The sequence below is a fragment of the Cibotium barometz genome, chromosome 24 (assembly GCF_041138505.1).
Source record: "Cibotium barometz isolate CiBa-2024 chromosome 24, ASM4113850v1, whole genome shotgun sequence".
In the NCBI taxonomy this organism is placed as follows: domain Eukaryota; kingdom Viridiplantae; phylum Streptophyta; class Polypodiopsida; order Cyatheales; family Cibotiaceae; genus Cibotium; species Cibotium barometz.
The window spans coordinates 22,229,080-22,248,324 of record NC_141069.1 but is presented as its reverse complement, the minus strand read 5'-3'; the positions used below and the strand labels follow the sequence as shown (position 1 = coordinate 22,248,324).

At 45.9% G+C, this 19,245-nt stretch overlaps 1 protein-coding gene across 2 annotated transcripts in view; it reads right to left on the bottom strand.

Moving 5' to 3' along the window:
• Positions 1-18,613, bottom strand: part of LOC147625029 (uncharacterized) — a 38,138-nt gene extending 19,525 nt beyond the window's left edge. The window contains exon 1 of one of the 2 annotated variants that reach the window (XM_086818258.1): positions 18,089-18,613. In XM_086818258.1, the coding sequence (XP_086674384.1) occupies positions 18,089-18,401 (313 nt within the window). In that variant the 5' untranslated portion in view covers positions 18,402-18,613. The remainder of the gene's footprint in view (positions 1-18,088) is intronic. The other variant, XM_086818257.1, reaches the window with a different exon arrangement.
• Between the last annotated feature and the right edge of the window lie 632 nt (positions 18,614-19,245).

Below are 19,245 nucleotides of genomic sequence, written 5' to 3'. Positions count from 1 at the left end.
CATGGTGTTTGAATATCTGTGCCAAAAACATCCTAGCTATATGATCTGGCTTTATTGTCTTGCGCACGGGAATGAAATGTGCTTGCTTGCTAAACTTGTCAATGATGGTCCAAATAGCATCATTTCCCTGTGGCGTCCTTGGCAAATCCATAATGAAATCCATAGCAATGCTTTCCCATGGTTCATTTGGTATAGGCAAAGGCTGAAGCAATCCAGGTGTTTTATGTCGATCAAACTTAACCTTTTGACATACCATACATTCACGTACATATGCTTCAATATCCTTGCGAATATCTGGCCAAAACAAATACCTCTCCAAAGCTTGTGCTGTGGCCAAAATGCCTCTATGACCTGCATATGGAGGAGCATGGCACTCATCCATAACCTTATGGCGAAGATTCTTTACCACACACATACGATTTTGCATCATGAGATATCCATCTCTTATGACATAAGATGGGACAGCAATACCCTCTTGTAATTCAGCCCATACATGTGCAAAATCCTCATCCAGATGATAAGTATTACGCATATCCGATAAGTCCTCATGGTATGCAACTGTAATAGCAAGAACCTGTGGTAGTCTAGATAAGGCATCTGCCACCACATTCTTTTTCCCTGGAGTGTGTAAAATCTGAAAATGAAACATTGAGAGAAAATTTGCCCATCTCATATGCTTCTCTGAGAACTTACTTTGAGTCAAAAAATATCTCAAACTTTGATGATCAGTTTTGACCATAAAATCAGCCCCTAAAAGATAGTGTTTCCAAATAGTAAGGGCATGAATTACAGCCAACAACTCCTTCTCATAAACCTGTAAGTGAAGCTCTGCATGTTGCAAGCGTCTGCTCTCATAGGCAATGGCATGTCCTTCTTGGTTCAAAACAGCCCCTACGCAGTCCCCACTTGCATCACATTCCACGACAAAAGGTTTGTGCAAATCCGGAATAATGAGTACCGGTCCCGAGATGATTGCACTCTTCAACTTTTGAAAGGCATCTCTCTCTTCTTGTGTCCATTTAAAGATTGCTTTCTTCTTCGTTAAATCATGTAACGGAGCGGCAATGAAAGCAAAATGCTTGACGAACCTCCTATAATAAGCACATAAACCAAGGAAGCTCCTCACTTCATGGACTGATTTCAGCTCTGGCCATTCTTGCATGGCTTGTATCTTTGCGAGATCCATGCGCACACCATCTTTTGATACAATGTGACCAAGATAGTGAATCTCTGGGAGGAAGAATTCACTCTTTTTTGCATTTATGTAGAGCTGATTTTCCTTAAGCTCTTTAAACACAATAGCCAGGTGCTCACGATGTTGGGCTTCATTCTTTGAGAATACAATAATGTCATCAAAGAATATACCTATGAACTTTCTATGTTTTCTGAACAACCTGTCCATCATCCTGTTGAAGGTAGCGGGTGCATTTGTAAGGCCAAAAGGCACCACCAAAAACTCATAAAGACCAAAGGCTGTCCTGAATGCAGTCTTGTGTACATCTTGAGGTGCCACTCTCACTTGATGATACCCACTCTTGAGGTCTATTCGGCTGAAACATGCCGAACCTTCAAGCTTGTCCAAGATGTCATCAATGCGCGGAATGGGAAACCGATTCTTGATGGTTATCTTATTGAGGGCACAGTAATCAATACACATCCTGTAAGTACCATCCTTCTTTTGAACAAGAAGTACCGGCGAGCAATATGGCGAGGAACTAGGCCGAATCAAACCCTTTTCCAAAAGTTCATTCACCTGTGCCATAATCTCTTCTTGTTGACTAGCACTCACCCTGTATGGTGGCCTATTAGGTGGAGAGCTACCGGGAATTAGATCTATGCGATGATCTTCCGGCCTCTCTGGTGGCAACCTTGCTGGTAAAGCATTCGCAAAACAATCTTTGAACTCATTCAAAAAATTAAGCTTGTCTTGATCTAATGTACTAACATCAACACTAGAATGTTCAATGGTATCACGTACAAAAACCAAGTAAGAACAAGCTGATTTCTTTATTGCCTTATTAATTTGTACATGGCTTACAAGAGGTATGGTACTTCCAGTAGTACCAGCATCTATAGAGTGCTCACGGCCTCTATGTACAAAGCTGATTTTCTTCTCTTTGTAAGCCTTAACAGGCTCTAAACGGTGATGCCAGGGCATCCCCGACAAAACATCACAACCTGTAAGAGAAGCCACTAGAAAGCTCTCATAGTTGAGGTAGTCCTGTATATGTACACGGAGCTTACCAATGACCGGAGTTACATCAACCTGTTTGCCCTCAAAGGCGGCATCTGCATTCATTTGCATTCCCATGTCTTCCACATTGAGACCTATGGCGGCAGCCATCTGTACGGATATAAAGTTATCTGTGGAAGCATCATCAAAAAGAAACAAAGCGGACTGATCCTTCAATTTGCCCCAAGCCTTGCATATGACTCTACTCTTGGGCTCATGCCCTGTATTACCCTGCACATCGGGTACAACGTTCACAAGAGGCTTTTGCACATTAGGCTCAGCATTCTTAGGATTCTGTGGGCATTTAGGATATATATGATCTTTACTGCCACACTTAAAGCATTTTCCAGCCTTCCTGTACTCTTCCAATTGCTGTTTTGAGAGCCCAAAATTGTGGCGTTTACCCCCCCGGCTTCTTTTCGGAGTCATCCTTTGCATCTCGGCCATCTTTGGGAGCATTCTTAGGTGGCTGTCCACCCTTTTTCTGGTCATAACCAGCCCTGAATTCACTCTTGTTTTGACCTGCAAATGGCTTATTTGTGGGTGCTTTTATGTGCAAGTTCTCCGCAATCATGGCTGAGTGTATAAGCTCTTGTATGGTCTTATTTGGGTACACTCCCAAGCTTTGTTGGATGATGTGATGGAGCCCCGATTCAAACTTTCTCTTCTTCTCGTCCTCTCCAATCTTCATGAAGGGAGTAACCTTGAGAAGGACTTTCCAAAACTTTGCTATGTATGAAGCAACGGACTCTCCCTCATCTTGGGACAGCCAATCCCACTCCTTGCGTACATCCTTTGCAAAGTTTGGTGGTAAGAATTGATCATAAAACTGAATTTTGAAAGAAGACCAAGTTGGGGCAGCACTTCCATCAAGTATTTTAGCAAGCCCCCAATAACTTGCCGTATCCTTGAGATGCATTCCCACATGCCTGAGCATAGACTTTTCTGAAAAGTCTTCATTGCAAAAAGCTATCTCAAACTGTCTTATGAAAGCAAGTGCTTTGGTAGAGTCCATCCGTCCCTGAAAGTTTTCAAACTTTACAACCTTGTCACCGGACTTGAACTCTCGACGCTTCTTCCTTCTATATGCATCCCTATGTACATCCTGTTCATCTGCATGATGATGATGCCGCGATGAAGATTCACGATCCCTCTTCGTTCTCTCTTGAGCCACACTCTCCAAATGAGTGGAAAGCTCAACACGAGAACGGACATGTCTTCTTGGAGCAAAGCGGGAATGAGTAGAGGATCCCTCATCCTTACTCTTCTCTTGACCTGCATCAAGCCTAGCACCAGGGACTCTTGTCCTTTCAGCATTTGGCACTTGCTGTGCTCTTTCTGCTTGTTGTGCATCATGTGCATCACCACGGGCAGCCATGAGGGGTGACTTCTTGAAAGCCAAACTACCATCTGCTTCGGTATATACATCACCCTTAACCATTAGGTATGCAAGTGCAAGCTCTCGGGGTTTCTCAACATCCATTTCCTTTGCAATTGCTTCAAAAGTGACTTCATGGACCGAAGCCTTTGCCTTCGCAGCCAACACCCTTTGTACATCCGGGTCATTTTTCAATGACCTAAGCTCTTCGGTTTCAGCCCTATAGCGTCGCACTTGACGCCTCAAAGATTCCAAATCAAAATGCATAGTGTCATGAGTACCTGCATCTCCATAGACATCATTGCCTGCAGCATCTCTTGCATCCTTTGTACCATGAAATTCACGGTCCTGTGTGTTCTCCACACTGTCAGAAATGTGGCTGTCCATGACACTCAAATCAGGTCACCACTTATGATTCCAAGCCTCAGACCGTTTTCCAATGAGGGGAAAAACTGAGCTCTGATACCAATGTAACGGGAGGCGGACGCGTGTATTGGAATCGTATAAATGTGAACAAGATTCTGAGCACTTAACACTTGAACATTACAACCACAAAGCTGAAAATGACAGTACACCACATAAAGGGGCCGATGATTGGTTGACCCCCCCCCCCCCCTTTAGGTTATATTACCAAAAGAGTCTGCAAAGTACAAGATTACGGGTGCCTGGGGATTCACCACCAGCCTGCACCTGATTCTTCCAAATACATCATGAATGAATACATTTCAAACAAGAGAGTCTGTAGGTACATCCGCCCTACACACAGGTACATCCGCCCTGCACAAGCCTCTTCACAGGTACATCCGCCCTGCACAAGAGTACCACAATCCTCACACGTACTCCGCCCTGCACGGGATGTAAATGGATCTTTAGGCCATGTTTCCACGCGAGAAACTGATCTAGAAACCTGTGTTCTCCGCGAGCAAGTGTCTCCAATGCTTGCCCTAAGCACCTGTTATACCAGGAATCCTTGAGACACATCCATGCTCACATATTCCATTGCTGTCCGGCCTATTTTGTGCAATAACCAGTCCAAAACAGCAACTTTCTATCGCGAGAAATCCACCTGTAAGGGGTCCTACAGTCCTGTGGAGGTCCCTAGAGCTGTCCTGTACTGTCCAAGTTGACTTTGGACACTGTAACCAGTCCAAAACTCGCAATAACCAAAAATTGCAGGTCTGAAATTTACCAACCAGCCCTTTAGAAGAGTGTGGGGATCATTATCCAAGCTTGTGTGAGTCCGGGAAGCAAGCAACCAGCCCTGTAGCAACTCCCAAAACTCCAACCAGCTCTCCAATGTGTTGAATGATGAATAAAACAACCCAAAAGGCCTCTTGAAGGAGGCGCCTTTCTCCAGTGCCACCTAAGGGGCTTGGTGGGTACACATACAGGCTGACAAGTGTCCCCATAAGGTGTCCAGGTAGGTGTCCAGCCCATAGTGCTCCATTTGTCCTGTTTGTATAAGTTTAGGTCCAACCAAATAGGAAATGGCCATAAGTTGTCCGGACTTCATTAATTTTGGTCCAACCAAATGCGAACGCTTATAAGTTGTCCGGCCACTTATTAATGAGTGTGGACCTGCAAACCAATAAACTTTAGTAGTAAATGAAATAAGCTGTAAATTGAGTGTGGACGCACTTACCACCTGCAAAACCCATAAGCCCACAGTTTTAGGCCCAAACAGGAGTGCACACACGTGTCCACAAGGTGCCCGGGCGTCCCCGGTCCCTCGGACTTCACAAGCCAAAATAACAAGCATTGTCCAGGCAGCAAGACAATGTCACACAAAGTAAAATAAAGTTATGGCATGCATCATTTATGCATTGTGCACATGTAAACTTGGAGAACCACCTATCATCATTCTTGTACTTGAAAATATTCCGCCTGCCATCATAACACACCATGTGTGCATGGCCGGAATCCACACGGGCACCGCCCGAAAGTCCACAAATGTCTTGCCATGTCCTTGGACTCATATGCATCCACTCATATGATCCATACACATGCCCAGGTATAATACATACATGCATCCGCATGTTTCTAGGCCTGACACGCATCCGCATGTCCCTAGAATATAGGGATTTGTGACAGAGAACCCTTGCTTCAGTCAGCCCTAGGCGTCTGCTATCAGCCTCCAATCAGCCTGTTTTCAGCATCAAAGCAGCCCTGATTCAGTCCTCTACAGTCTCTAATTCAGCATATTGTCAAGCCTCAGTTCAACGCCAGCAAACAGCCTGCAGCCAGCCTGCGTTTCAGTCCAGCAGCAGAGTACCTCTGCGTTTTCTGTCCAGCAGTCCCAGAACCTCTGCGTTTCAGTCCATCAGCACCCCTACAAGTCTGCGTTTCTGTCCACAGCAGTTTCCAGCCCTGAATCAATAGTCTACAGCAGTTTCCAGCCCTGAATCTGCAGTTTGCATCAGTATCCAGCCTTCTGTGCATCATCCATACATGCAGCAGTCATCTGGTGAAGGTAACACAGCATTCATAAGTGTTTTCAGCATTCTAACATAGTGTAGAACAGTCCACCTTCTTCTTCTCTCAGCCTCAGGTGTGCAGCCCTTCCTCATGCCCTTGGGAAGAGTGCATAGGCTCGAGATCAGGTCATCGAGGTGTTTCTACAGCAGTGTACAGATCAGCCACTCTCCGATCCTCCGAGATCTTGCGTTTGGTTTATCTACAGTCCACAGTCATTCTCTCTAAAGAAATAAAGCAAATACTAACTTGTTATCGGGATAGGGGGCCCTTCAGTGGGTAATTCGGGACCCAATCTGGTGTACAGTTCTCATATCTCTCTCTCTCATCTCTTTAAAGTTTGAAGTATTGAAATGGATTGCTAAACTCACGAAACTCAGGATACAGAAGACGGTGTGAGCATTTGTGTGACAAGATCTCCCAATACAAAGACTTCCGCTGCATATCACATGTATGGGTTGATTTGCAAGAGGGTATTGCTGTCCCATCTTATGTCATAAGAGATGGATATCTCATGATGCAAAATCGTATGTGTGTGGTAAAGAACCTTCGCCATAAGGTTATGGATGAGTGCCATGCTCCTCCATATGCAGGTCATGGAGGCATTTTGGCCACAGCACAAGCTTTGGAGAGGTATTTCTTTTGGCCAGATATTCGCAAGGATATTGAAGCATATGTACGTGAATGTATGGTATGTCAAAAGGTCAAGTTTGACCAACATAAAGCACCTGGATTGCTTCAGCCTTTGCCTATACCAAATGAACCATGGGAAAGCATTGCTATGGATTTCATTATGAATTTACCAAGGACGCCACAGGGAAATGATACTATTTGGACCGTCATTGACAGGTTTAGCAAGCAGGCACATTTCATTCCCGTGCGCAAGACAATAAAGCCAGATCATATGGCTAGGATGTTTTTGGCACAGATATTCAAACACCATGGCATGCCTAAATCTATTGTGGGGGATAGAGATCCTAGAACCACAAGCTTATTTTGGCGCGCATTGTTTGACAATATGGGTACAAAGCTGAACTTCTCGTCAGCTTACCATCCACAGACAGATGGGCAAAGTGAAATAGCAAATTCAGCCGTCCTGGAATTACTGAAATCTTATGTATCCGACCGCAAATCAGATTGGGAGAAGTATTTACCACTTGTGGAGTTTGCCTACAACAATACGGTACATACTTCTACAGGCAAGGCGCCCTTTGAGATTATCTATGGCAAGGTGGTACTACCACCCATCCTTCGTACAAAGGATGAGATTTTTGCAGCAGATGAGTATGTCAGAGACTTGGATACTGCATTTGCACAGGTACGGACAGCCATAGAGAGGTCTCAAACCAAGAATAAAAAGGCAGCTGATAAGCATAGAAGGGATGTACAATTCAAACAAGGTGATTGGGTCTTGCTGAAATTTGAAAAGGCACGCCTTCGGAAGAGACCAGGGAAAGAGGGAAAGTACCCTAAACCTTCCAACAGGTACTATGGACCTTTTCAGATCTTGGAGAAGATCAATGATGTTGCATTTCGGCTTGTACTCCCAGATCATTGGAACATGCATAATGCTTTTCATGTGAGGCTATTGAGGCCTTATGTGGGACCGACACCGTTTGAGCCGGTTTTAGAAGACCCACCCGAGGTGGATGAGCTGGAAGAGATTCTTCAACCTGAACAGATTGTTTTTCACAAGGAACGAAAGCTTGCGGGAGGCAAACTTGTTCGTAGGTACCTTGTGAAGTTCAAGAATTATTCAGCTTTGGATGCGAAATGGATGCATGAGGCCTACTTCAGGGATTACCCAGAACTTTTGAAGGCCTATCTGGAGGCTTTTCAGTTGCGGTCAACTGATTAGAAGCCGGGGGGAATGTCACAAACCCCTTATTTTACTAGGGACATGCGGATGCGTGTCAGGCCTAGAAACATGCGGATGCATGTATGTATTATACCTGGGCATGTGTATGGATCATATGAGTGGATGCATATGAGTCCAAGGACATGGCAGGACATTTGTGGACTTTCGGGCGGTGCCCGTGTGGATTCCGGCCATGCACACATGGTGTGTTATGATGGCAGGCGGAATATTTTCAAGTACAAGAATGATGATAGGTGGTTCTCCAAGTTTACATGTGCACAATGCATAAATGATGCATGCCATAACTTTATTTTACTTTGTGTGACATTGTCTTGCTGCCTGGACAATGCTTGTTATTTTGGCTTGTGAAGTCCGAGGGACCGGGGACGCCCGGGCACCTTGTGGACACGTGTGTGCACTCCTGTTTGGGCCTAAAACTGTGGGCTTATGGGTTTTGCAGGTGGTAAGTGCGTCCACACTCAATTTACAGCTTACTTTATTTACTACTAAGGTTTATTGGTTTGCAGGTCCACACTCATTAATAAGTGGCCGGACAACTTATAATGCGTTCGCATTTGGTTGGACCAAAATTAATGAAGTCCGGACAGCTTATGGCCATTTCCCATTTGGTTGGACCTAAACTTATAGAAACAGGACAAATGGAGCACTATGGGCTGGACACCTACCTGGACACCTTATGGGGACACATGTCAGCCAGCATGTGTACCCACCAGGCCCCTGAGGTGGCACCTGAAAAAGGCGCCTCCCTCAAGAGGCCCTTTTGGGCTGTTTTACTCATTATTCAACATATTGGAGAGCTGGTTGGAGCTTTGGGAGTTGCTACAGGGCTGGTTGCTTGCTTCCCGGACTCACACAAGCTTGGACAACGATCCCCACACTCTTCTAAAGGGCTGGTTGGTAAATTGCAGACCTACAATTTCTGGTTATTGCGAGTTTTGGGCTGGTTACAAGTGTCCAAAGTCAACTTGGACAGTACAGGACAGCTCTAGGGACCTCCACAGGGCTGTAGGACCCTTTACAGGTGGATTTCTCGCGACAGAAAGTTGCTGTTTTGGACTGGTTATTGCACAAAACAGGCCGGACAGCAATGGAATATGTGAGCATGGATGTGTCTCAAGGATTCTTGGTATAGCATGTGCTTAGGGCAAGCATTGGGGACACTTGCTCGCGGAGAACACAGGTTTCTAGATCAATTTCTCGCGTGGAAACAGGGCCTAAAGATCCATTTACGTCTTGTGCAGGGCGGAGTACCTTTGAGGATTGTGATACTCTTGTGCAGGGCGGATGTACCTGTGAAGAGACTTGTGCAGGGCGGATGTACCTGTGTGTAGGGTGGATGTACCTACAAATTCTCTTGTTTGAAATGTATTCATTCATAATGTATTTGGAAGAATCAGGTGCAGGCTGGTGGTGAATCCCCAGGCACCCGTAATCTTGTACTTTGCAGACTCTTTTGGTAATATAACCTAAAGGGGGGGGGGGGGTCAGCCTATCACCGGCCCCTTTATGTGGTGTTCTGTCATTTTCAGCTTTGTGGTTGTAATGCTCAAGTGTTAAGTGCTCAGAATCTTGTTCACATTTATACGATTCCAATACACGCGTCCGCCTCCCATTACAGAGGGTGCGGTCTAGGCCAAGATTGCATTGGTCTCTAGCTCGGGGTGGCTTACCGTTATATCCGGTTTGGAGCCTATGGTTGGGTAACGACTCGCGAGTGCTAGCTAAACCCACATATGTCCTGTCACCCTCCAGATTTGTGTCTCGTTCACTTGAGGCCAGGCCAGTGTCTCATGTGAAGGGGCCAGTATTTTTGCATAACATGGACGGAAGCCAGACTGGTGCCACCCGTGCGTTAGCAGGATGGTGTCGTATGGACGGGAGCCAGACTGGTGCCACCCGTGTATGACCTGGACTGTGTTCTATCCATTGTCACGCCATGGAAGAGCCAGTATTTGTGCCGTGTCTTGCCTATGGGATTGTCACTCCATAGGGAGGCTCGTGCCTGGATCTGTCGTACCTATGGGACTGTCACTCCATAGGAAGACCGAGATTTATACTTTCTGTTGTGCCATTATTGTGCCCGACAAGAATGTTTAGTACTTGTTCCATGAACGCGAGATATGTCCATGATACTGTTTGCACATGCATTCATGTTTTGCATGTTTGGAACTGTTTTCGTGACTTGTATTCTTGTGTTTGCTTGTTTGACATGCCACTTACTGAGCTGGGACGCCTGCCAGTGAGTCGTGAAGTTTGCTCTGTCTTCTGACGAGTTTTGTTGTGTGTGAACAAGTGGTAAGTGTATTGCATTTGTTTATTTCATAGCATTCTTTTTAACCTTTGTTTTTATAAGGTTGCAGTTTCAAACTCATTAATGAGTAGGCACTCTTCCCAATATTTCATGGTACCTTTAGAAGGGTGGGCACCCACGAATGGGCCATGGTGGGGAGAGAACTCCTCCCTAAATCTTGTGTGTGGGGGTGGGTGCATGACCACCTACCCGCCCCGCTTGGGAACCTTGGAGCTGGCCGCTTCCATGCAATCAAGGTGGGCCGGCCAGCTGTTGGTCGTGTGCCCCTCCATGCAAATCAGGGGTAATACTTCTCTTGCATAAAAGCGGCTATGCATGGCCACCTTCTCTCTCATCTGGCCGCCAAGCGACCTCTCCATCGTTTACCCCCAAGACGGCTGCACCCAAGTTCTGATTCGACGCTAGCCCACAGGCGACTCTGCTTACTCTTGCGCACAGGTCTCTTTTCATCTTGCTCTGCAGGCGGCTGTCCTCTTGCCTTGCAGGTGACTATGCGCAGGTCCTTCCATCCTCTCGCTTTACAAGCGGCTGTACAACTTGCAGGCGGCTACGTAGATTCCATCTCTCTCTTGCTTTGCCTGGCCACTGCAACTTGACGGCTGCGGACAGGCGACCTCTTCATCTGGCTACCCACAGACGGCTGCGCACAGGTCTCCTCTGTCGCTTGCCCACAGGCGGCTGCGCCTAGGTGCCACCCTCTCTTGCTTGCAGACGGCTGCGCACGGGCCCTCCTTATTTTGCCCGTAGGCGGCTGCGCACACGCCCTCCTTATTTTGCCCGTAGGCGGCTGTGCCCAGGTGTCCTTCTCTAGCCCCTATGCAGCTGCACTCAGGCGCCTCTGATACTTGTTCTCCCACTAGCGAGCTACAGGCGACTCTCACTTGCGAGCTGGCAGAGCAACAGCAGTAATAGAGACTTCTCCTTTCGTACGTGGGTGCCTAGTACTTCCGAAGGCCATATCCATTATTTTACAAGGTAAGTGGATTGAGATTTAAGCGAAGGTCTTTGGTATAAATCTTACAAGGGATACCCTCTGCTACTAACACCCGTTCGGTGCCGGGTAGTCCAAGCTTCTAGAGAACCACGGTCCATGGGTGCCGAGATCGGGAGAGCCAGGCGTTAGTACGGGAGCACCTGTTTGTGCGTGGTCCTGGAACACCAGTGGGGCGCTCTCTGCGGATTCCAGTGAAGGCACAGGACCGTAGAGATTAGTCTTCTTCAATTGGATTGCTCTCCTTTGAACGTCTACTTCAAGTCTCTTGTTTCGTAACTGTATTCATCTCAGTTGTACATGGACATCATCTGGTTTATTGAACCCATGGAGCATTGTATCACTTAAATACTCCCAATAATATATCATATATTGAGGGGGGGGTCGGCCCGTTCCGGCCCCAGTGCTGGTGTCCATTGATCATCATTTCATTTCATTTCAGTTTTCAGTTGTTGTTGAGTTGTCCATTCATATTGTGATATTTAAGTTGTGCTATTTACGCGTGTGGGTGTCCAACGGAGTCTATTCCCACTTGACGGGATCGGTTTCATTGGTATCAGAGCACGGTTATTTCCCTCTTCTTAGTGGGGAAACGAACCTGTGTATTGGACACCCCGCTTCTAGCACACTTAACACAATGGAGAGCCAAGGCAATCCTTTGGAAGTGCCTAATTCTAGGGGCCCATCAAGTGCCTCGCGTGGTTCTGATGCTTTGCAAGGAAGGCACAAGCCCCTTGAGAGGGTGAATGATAGTGATTCGAGGGGACAACCGTCTCGTGGAAAGACAGTTATGCAAGAAGAGTCTAATGCAATGAGGGCTGAATTGGAGCATATGAGAAAGCTTTTGCAGGCACAAGAGCAAGAGCTGAAATTTTTGCATGAAGATCCCCATGTGCAAAGTGCCATTGAAGCAAGGAAAGCTGATGCAATGGTAGACATGACTTTTGAGTCCATGGCACGAGAAGTGGGCAAGAAGCCAAAGGGAGTTGGCACTTTTCTGCCTCCTTCGCAAAGGTGATATCAAAGAGGGGAAAGATGGAGAGCTGAAATTCAGAAATCCACCTCCCTTGAAGCATGGAGATCCCGCATCTCAAAGGTTGAGGTCATTTATGCAAAGGGAAGAGGTGACAGCCACCTCTCGTCATGCATCTTCTCCACAAGGCACAAAGGGTGACAGGTATATGTATGCTAGTGCTCATGGAGGGCATGATGGTCACATGTATTCAAGGCATGTATCCCATGGAGGGGGTGACAGGTTTGCAACTAGAAGAGCTTTGCCTACTGAGTTGTCTCATGGAGAGACATTGCCTTATGCAAGAAGGTCACATGCATCTGATCCTCAGGTTCGTGGAGCACATGCCACCGTGCTTCATGAAACTTCCATGATGGCCCATGGAGCCTATGTAGATACGGCTGCCCCGTTGGATAAGGGGAAAAGAAAAAGAGAGGACCATGAGCCTCATCCCAAAAAGCTCAAGGAATTTAAAGTAGGTGACAAGTCCGTTAAGTTTGATGTTTTTCATGGAGAGCATGATGCTTCCAAGGTGTTAGCATTTGTGGCACAGTTTGATATTGCTTTTAGTGATGAGGACTTCACTGAGAAGTCCAAAATTGGTCATGCAAGCATGTTCTTGAAGGGGACAGCCGCTCATTGGTGGATCACTGAAAAGACCACCAAAGACCCCATTTGCACTTGGAAAGAGTTTAAGGACAGATTTTATGCAATAAGTTTTGGAAAGTGTTGCTTGAGGTAACTCCCTTTATGCAAATCACTGAAGATGAAAGAAAGAGGAGTTTCGCTCCGCTTATCGTTCGGGCATTGAATTGCACCCGAAACATACTTTGCAACAGCTTATAGCCTCTGCTCTTGCTACGGAGCAATTGGTGCTCAAAATTAAGCAAGATCAAGGGAGTTCTAAGGGCAAAGATAAGGCTGCCCCAAACCTGCAACAAAAAGGTGGACAGCCACCTAAAAAGGGCTTCAGGGAAGTCCAAAAGGGAGGTAACGCTGAAAATACCTCATCCATGGATAGTGTGCTCAAGAAGAACAGGTTTGGCTTGACTCCTGAGCAAAGGGAGCAATATGCGAAAGAGGGAAAATGTTTTGCATGTGGAAGCAAAGAGCATATGTTTCGACAATGCCCCAAATGTAAGCAAGATGCAAGAGGACAAGCAGTCTAAGCCTAATGTGCATGCAGTTCCCGATATGCAGGGTAGTGTTGATCATGCTAGCAAAGAGGAAGATTCTATCCCTATTGTATCACACATCCATATTAATAAAGCAATAAAGAAGAATTTGGTAGCAGATGCATTGTCCAGGAGGCCATATGTGGCTGCAATTTCAGTAGCCTCACATGGGGAATTGACTACTATGCGTGATTTGTATCATTTGGATGCTGATTTTTGTCATATTTGGACTGATTTGATGGTCACATGCCTCTTATGTGATCAAAGAGGGTTATCTTATGAAGGATAATTGCTAATGTGTGGTGAAGGATATGCGTCCAAAGGTTATGGAGGAATGTCACGCTCCACCTTATGCTGGTCATAGAGGTATCATGCCCACTACACGCATGATTGAGAGATATTTCTTTTGGCCAAGCATGCGTAAAGACATTGAGGCATATGTACGTGCATGTATTACTTGCCAAAAAGTGAAATTTGACAGGCAAAAACCCCCAGCTTTGCTTCAGTCATTACCTATTCCCTCGCAGCCATGGGAAAGACCATTGTGGACAGGTTTAGCAAGCAAGCTCATTTCTTGCCCGTCAACCATTAAAGTTGATCATATGGTGAAGCTTTTTCTTGCTAATATTTTCAAGCATCATGGTATGCCTAAATCCATTGTTGGGGATAGAGATCCCAGGACTACGAGCCTTCTCTGGAGGGCTTTATTTGATAACATGGGCACTAAACTTGAGTTTTCATCAGCTTATCATTCCCAAACAGATGGCCAAAGTGAAGCTGCAAATTCAGTCGTGTTGGATTTGTTGAAGTGTTATGTGGCAGATCAAAAGACTGCATGGGAGAAGTATCTTCCACTTGTTGAGTTTGCCTACAACAATACGATCCATGCCTCCACAGGAAAGGCCTCGTTTGAGATTATTTATAGCAGAGTGGTCTTGCCACCCATCCTTCGTACAAAGGATGAGATTTTTGCAACTGATGAGTATGTTCGTGACTTGGATGTAGCCTTTGCTCAGGTACGGACAGCCATTGCAAGGTCACAAGATAAGCATAAAATGGCTGCTGATAACAAGCATAGAAGGGACATGCAAGTCAAAGAAGGTGATTGGGTTTTGCTGAAATTTGAGAAAGCTAGGCTTCGGAAGAGGCCAGGACGAGAAGGATCATATCCTAAGCTTTCTTCTCGCTATTATGGACCCTTCAAGGTGATTCAAAAGATCAATGAAGTGTCATACAGGCTTGCTTTACCTAGTCATTGGAAGATTCACAATGCATTTCATGTGAGTCTTTTGCGGAAGTATGTTGGGCCAGATCCTGACGAGCCTGTCACAGAAGATCCGCAAGAGATTAATGAGCTTGAGGAGATCCTCCAGCCAGAACAGATTGTCTTTCACAAGGAGAGAAAGCTACCTGTTGCAAGAAAGCTTTCCAGGAGATACCTTGTGAAGTTCAAGAATTATTTACCCATTGATGCAAAGTGGGTAAACGAGGATTATTTTGTTGATTACCCACAGTTGTTGTAGGCATATCTTGAGGCTTTTCAGTTGAGGACAACTCTTTAGAAGCCCGGGGGAATGTCACCCTCCAGATTTGTGTCTCATTCACTTGAGACCAGGCCGGTGTCTCATGTGAAGGGGCCAGTATTTTTGCATAACATGGACGGGAGCCAGACTGGTGCCACCCGTGTGTTAGCAGGATGGTGTCGTATGGACGGGAGCCAGACTGGTGCCACCCGTGTATGACCTGGATTGTGTTCTATCCATGGGATTGTCACGCCATGAAAGAGCCAATATTTGTGCCGTGTCTTGCCTATGGGACTGTCACTCCATAGGGAGGCTCGTGCCTGGATCTATGTCTTACCTATGGGACTGTCACTCCATAGAAAGACCGAGATTTATACTTTCTGTCGTGCCATTATTGTGCCCAACAGAAATGTTTAGTACTTGTTCCATGAACGCGAGATATGTCCATGATACTATTTGCACATGCATTCATGTTTTGCATGTTTGGAACTGTTTTCGTGTGACTTGTATTCTTGTGTTTGCTTGTTTGACGTGCCACTTACTGAGCAGGGACGCCTGCCAGTGAGTCGTGAAGTTTGCTGTGTCTTCTGACGAGTTTTGTTGCGTGTGAACAGGTGGTAAGTGTATTGCATTTGTTTATTTCATAGCATTCTTTTTAACCTTTGTTTTTATAAGGTTGCAGTTTCACACTCATTAATGAGTGGGCACCCTTCCCAATATTTCATGGTACCTTTAGAAGGGTGGGCACCCACGAATGGGCCATGGTGGGGAGAGAACTCCTCCCTAAATCTTGTGTGTGGGGGTGGGTGCATGACCACCTATCCACCCCCCTTGGGAACGTTGGAGCTGGCCGTTTCCATGCAATCAAGGTGGGCCGGCCAGCTGTTGGTCGTGTGTCCCTCCATGCAAATCAAGGGTAATACTTCTCTTGCATAAAAGCGGCTATGCATGGCCACCTTCTCTCTCATCTAGCCGCCAGGCAACCTCTCCATCGTTTACCCGCAAGACAGCTGCACCCAAGTTCTGATTCAACGCTGGCCCACAGGCAACTCTGCTTACTCTTGCACACAGGTCTCTTTTCATCTTGCTCTGCAGGCGGCTGTCCTCTTGCCTTGCAGGTGACTGTGCACAGGTCCTTCCATCCCTCTCGCTTTACAGGCGGCTGTACAACTTGCAGGCGGCTACGTAGATTCCATCTCTCTCTTGCTTTGCCTGGCCACTGCAACTTGACGGCTGCGGACAAGCGACCTCTTCATCTGACTACCCACATACGGCTGCGCACAGGTCTCCTATGTCGCTTGCCCACAGGCGGCTGCGCCTAGGCGCCACCCTCTCTTCCTTGCAGAAGGCTGCGCACAGGCCCTCCTTATTTTGCCCGCAGGCGGCTATGCCCAGATGTCCTTCTCTAGCCTCTATGCAACTGCACTCAGGCGCCTCTGATACTTGTTCTCCCACTAGCGAGCTCCAGGCGACTCTCTCACTTGCGGGCTGGCAGAGCAACAGCAGTAATAGAGACTTCTCCTTTCGTACGTGGGTGCCTAGTACTTCCGAAGGCCATATCCACTATTTTACAAGGTAAGTGGATTGAGATTTAAGCAAAGGTCTTTGGTGTAAATCTTACAAGGGATACCCTCTGCTGCTAACACCCGTTCGGTGCCGGGTAGTCCAAGCTTCTAGAGAACCACGGTCCATGGGTGCCGAGATCGGGAGAGCCAGGCGTTAGTACGGGAGCGCCTGTTTGTGCGTGGTCCTGGAACACCAGTGGGGCGCTCTCTGCGGATTCCAGTGAAGGCACAGGACCGTAGAGATTAGTCTTCTTCAATTGGATTACTCTCCTTTGAACGTCTACTTCAAGTCTCTTGTTTGGTAACTGTATTCATCTCAGTTGTACATGGACATCATCTGGTTCATTGAACCCATGGAGCATTGTATCACTTAAATACTCCCAATAATATATCATTTATTGAGGGGGGGATCGGCCCATTCCGGCCCCAGTGCTGGTGTCCATTGATCATCATTTCATTTCATTTCAGTTTTCAATTGTTGTTGAGTTGTCCATTCATATTGTGATATTTAAGTTGTGCTATTTACGCGTGTGGGTGTCCAACGGAGTCTATTCCCACTTGACGGGATCGGTTTCACGTCCTCATTATAATGTTTATGTAATGATGACTATGTATTGCAGATGTTTGGATATGCTTCAAGGGTATAATAATGAGTATTTCGAACTTGGGCAGAGACACAGCTAAGTGGACTTCTTACTTGCACTGTTTCATGTGCATCCACAAGCGGGCCATCTAGATCTCTGTAGCTGGAGCAAAAGCTCTTGTTTGCATGCTTGGCTAATAGCTTCCATATCTGTCAGCAAACAAAGCACTGTCCGGGCAAGCTGGAAAACCCGATCCTCTGCAATAATTGAGAACCATCCAATCACGAAATCGCAAACTGTCAAGGGAGGCTCTCCAATGAGGCTATACCCACTCGAAGGGTGGGAGTCCTGCAACCCAAACGACAATCCTCACTGCCGTTCCGGAGGTGAGGTGGGGGGGTGATTTTGGTGGGGGTACCTTGAGGCCTGGCTGATAGAGCACCCAATCAACAAGAAAAGTTCAAAATATTCCTTAGGAAGGCCAGGGAAACAAACCATAAACAGTAAGCCAGTCACGCCCCGTTTCAAGGGGAACTGTACAAAAATTCCACACACAAATACCTACACATACATCATATATAGACATGTATGAATGATATATGTTTGTGTGTGTGTGTGTGTGTGTGTGTGTGTGTGTGTGTGTGTGTGTATACGCATGCACATGTGTTTGTAGTATGTATGTATGTATATACAAACAATGCAAAAAGAGTGAATGAATTCAATATCTTATTGTTTGTTTTTTGTTGAAAAGTCCCTACCCATAAAACAAACTCACTAATCGAAAACCAAGATCAGATATGGACTGTTAAAACCACACTCTAGCAATTTGCAAATGTACTCAATAACGATAACGTGAGATCACATTCCCAAAACAAAACAAAACTGCTTTTTTGTTTTTTTCATTAAAACTCACCCAACCCAAGAACTCAAATGCGAGGTAAAAGTGGTGTTGATGAGAAACAAACCTGTTTTGCTTAGCTCTGTGGCGTGCAAGCCATCATGGTCGTGTGTTAGAAGGGATGACAGAGGACACCCGTTACAGTAGCATCGGATGAGCCAGAAGCCACTGTGTGAGGGGCAAAGAAGCTGCAACACAGAGAAGTGAATGCAGCTCTGCAATGTGATGATGGGTCTGCCCGCTAGGGCGGAGTGGTGATGATAATGATGATGGGTCCCTGCTGCTGCTGCTGCTGTATGGAAAAACGCTGCATTCATATAAAGGGCTTTGCGAAAATCACAGGTTACAAGGCGAATCAGCTGCCTTGCTGCACGCTGCATTCTACTACGCACCCAGTATCCACACCCCCCTTCCCACCGTACGCATCATAGACATTTCCCTAGCCTTCGTTCCAGCGTTGCAAAATTGGGTTCTCCCGGGATCTCTTCCTTTTCTTCACCTTCTTCTTGAAAAGTTGAAAATTCCATATGCGAGAGGGATTAGTTATTGGATTGATAATATAATTGCTCATTATGTGGTCTTTACAAAGTTGGATCCCACAGCATGCATGATGAGTCTATTGCCAACTTGATGAGCTTGGAAATAAGGCTTGGATGCCAATCTATAGAGTGCAAATTTAGCGTCCTTACACACAAATGGAGCTACAAATGGTAAACAAAGGGTCTTTTCACACTTGGATGCCACAGTGAACTACACATTGCATGATAGGGGCCTTTACACACTCGGGTGCCAAGTATTGACCTAAAGATTGCAAAACGCAAGGTATTCATAACTTGAATGCAACAAAATGAGCTTCAATTTGCAAAATAAGGGTCTACACTAAATCTGATAGGCAACAAAAAATGGTTAATGAATAAGCAAAATTAATTTATGATCACGGAAGAGAGGATCTTTTTTTGCTAAGATAGGCTTCCTTTCACTCTTTACATACAATCTTTCTTAACTTACAAAATGTTGCACATCTTCCCCATTGTTTCGTCCCTGGTGTGGTCCACCATACTATGAATAATGTTAATTTTGACCCGTTTTGAGGAGATAAACCATAGTTTCTATGACAATAAGGGGAATTATTCATAAAGAAAATGGTTGTCAATGGCAGAGTTGTGCCATTGCAAGATCATTGTTTCCCATTTATTAAAGCATGTATCCTAAGAGAAACAATAT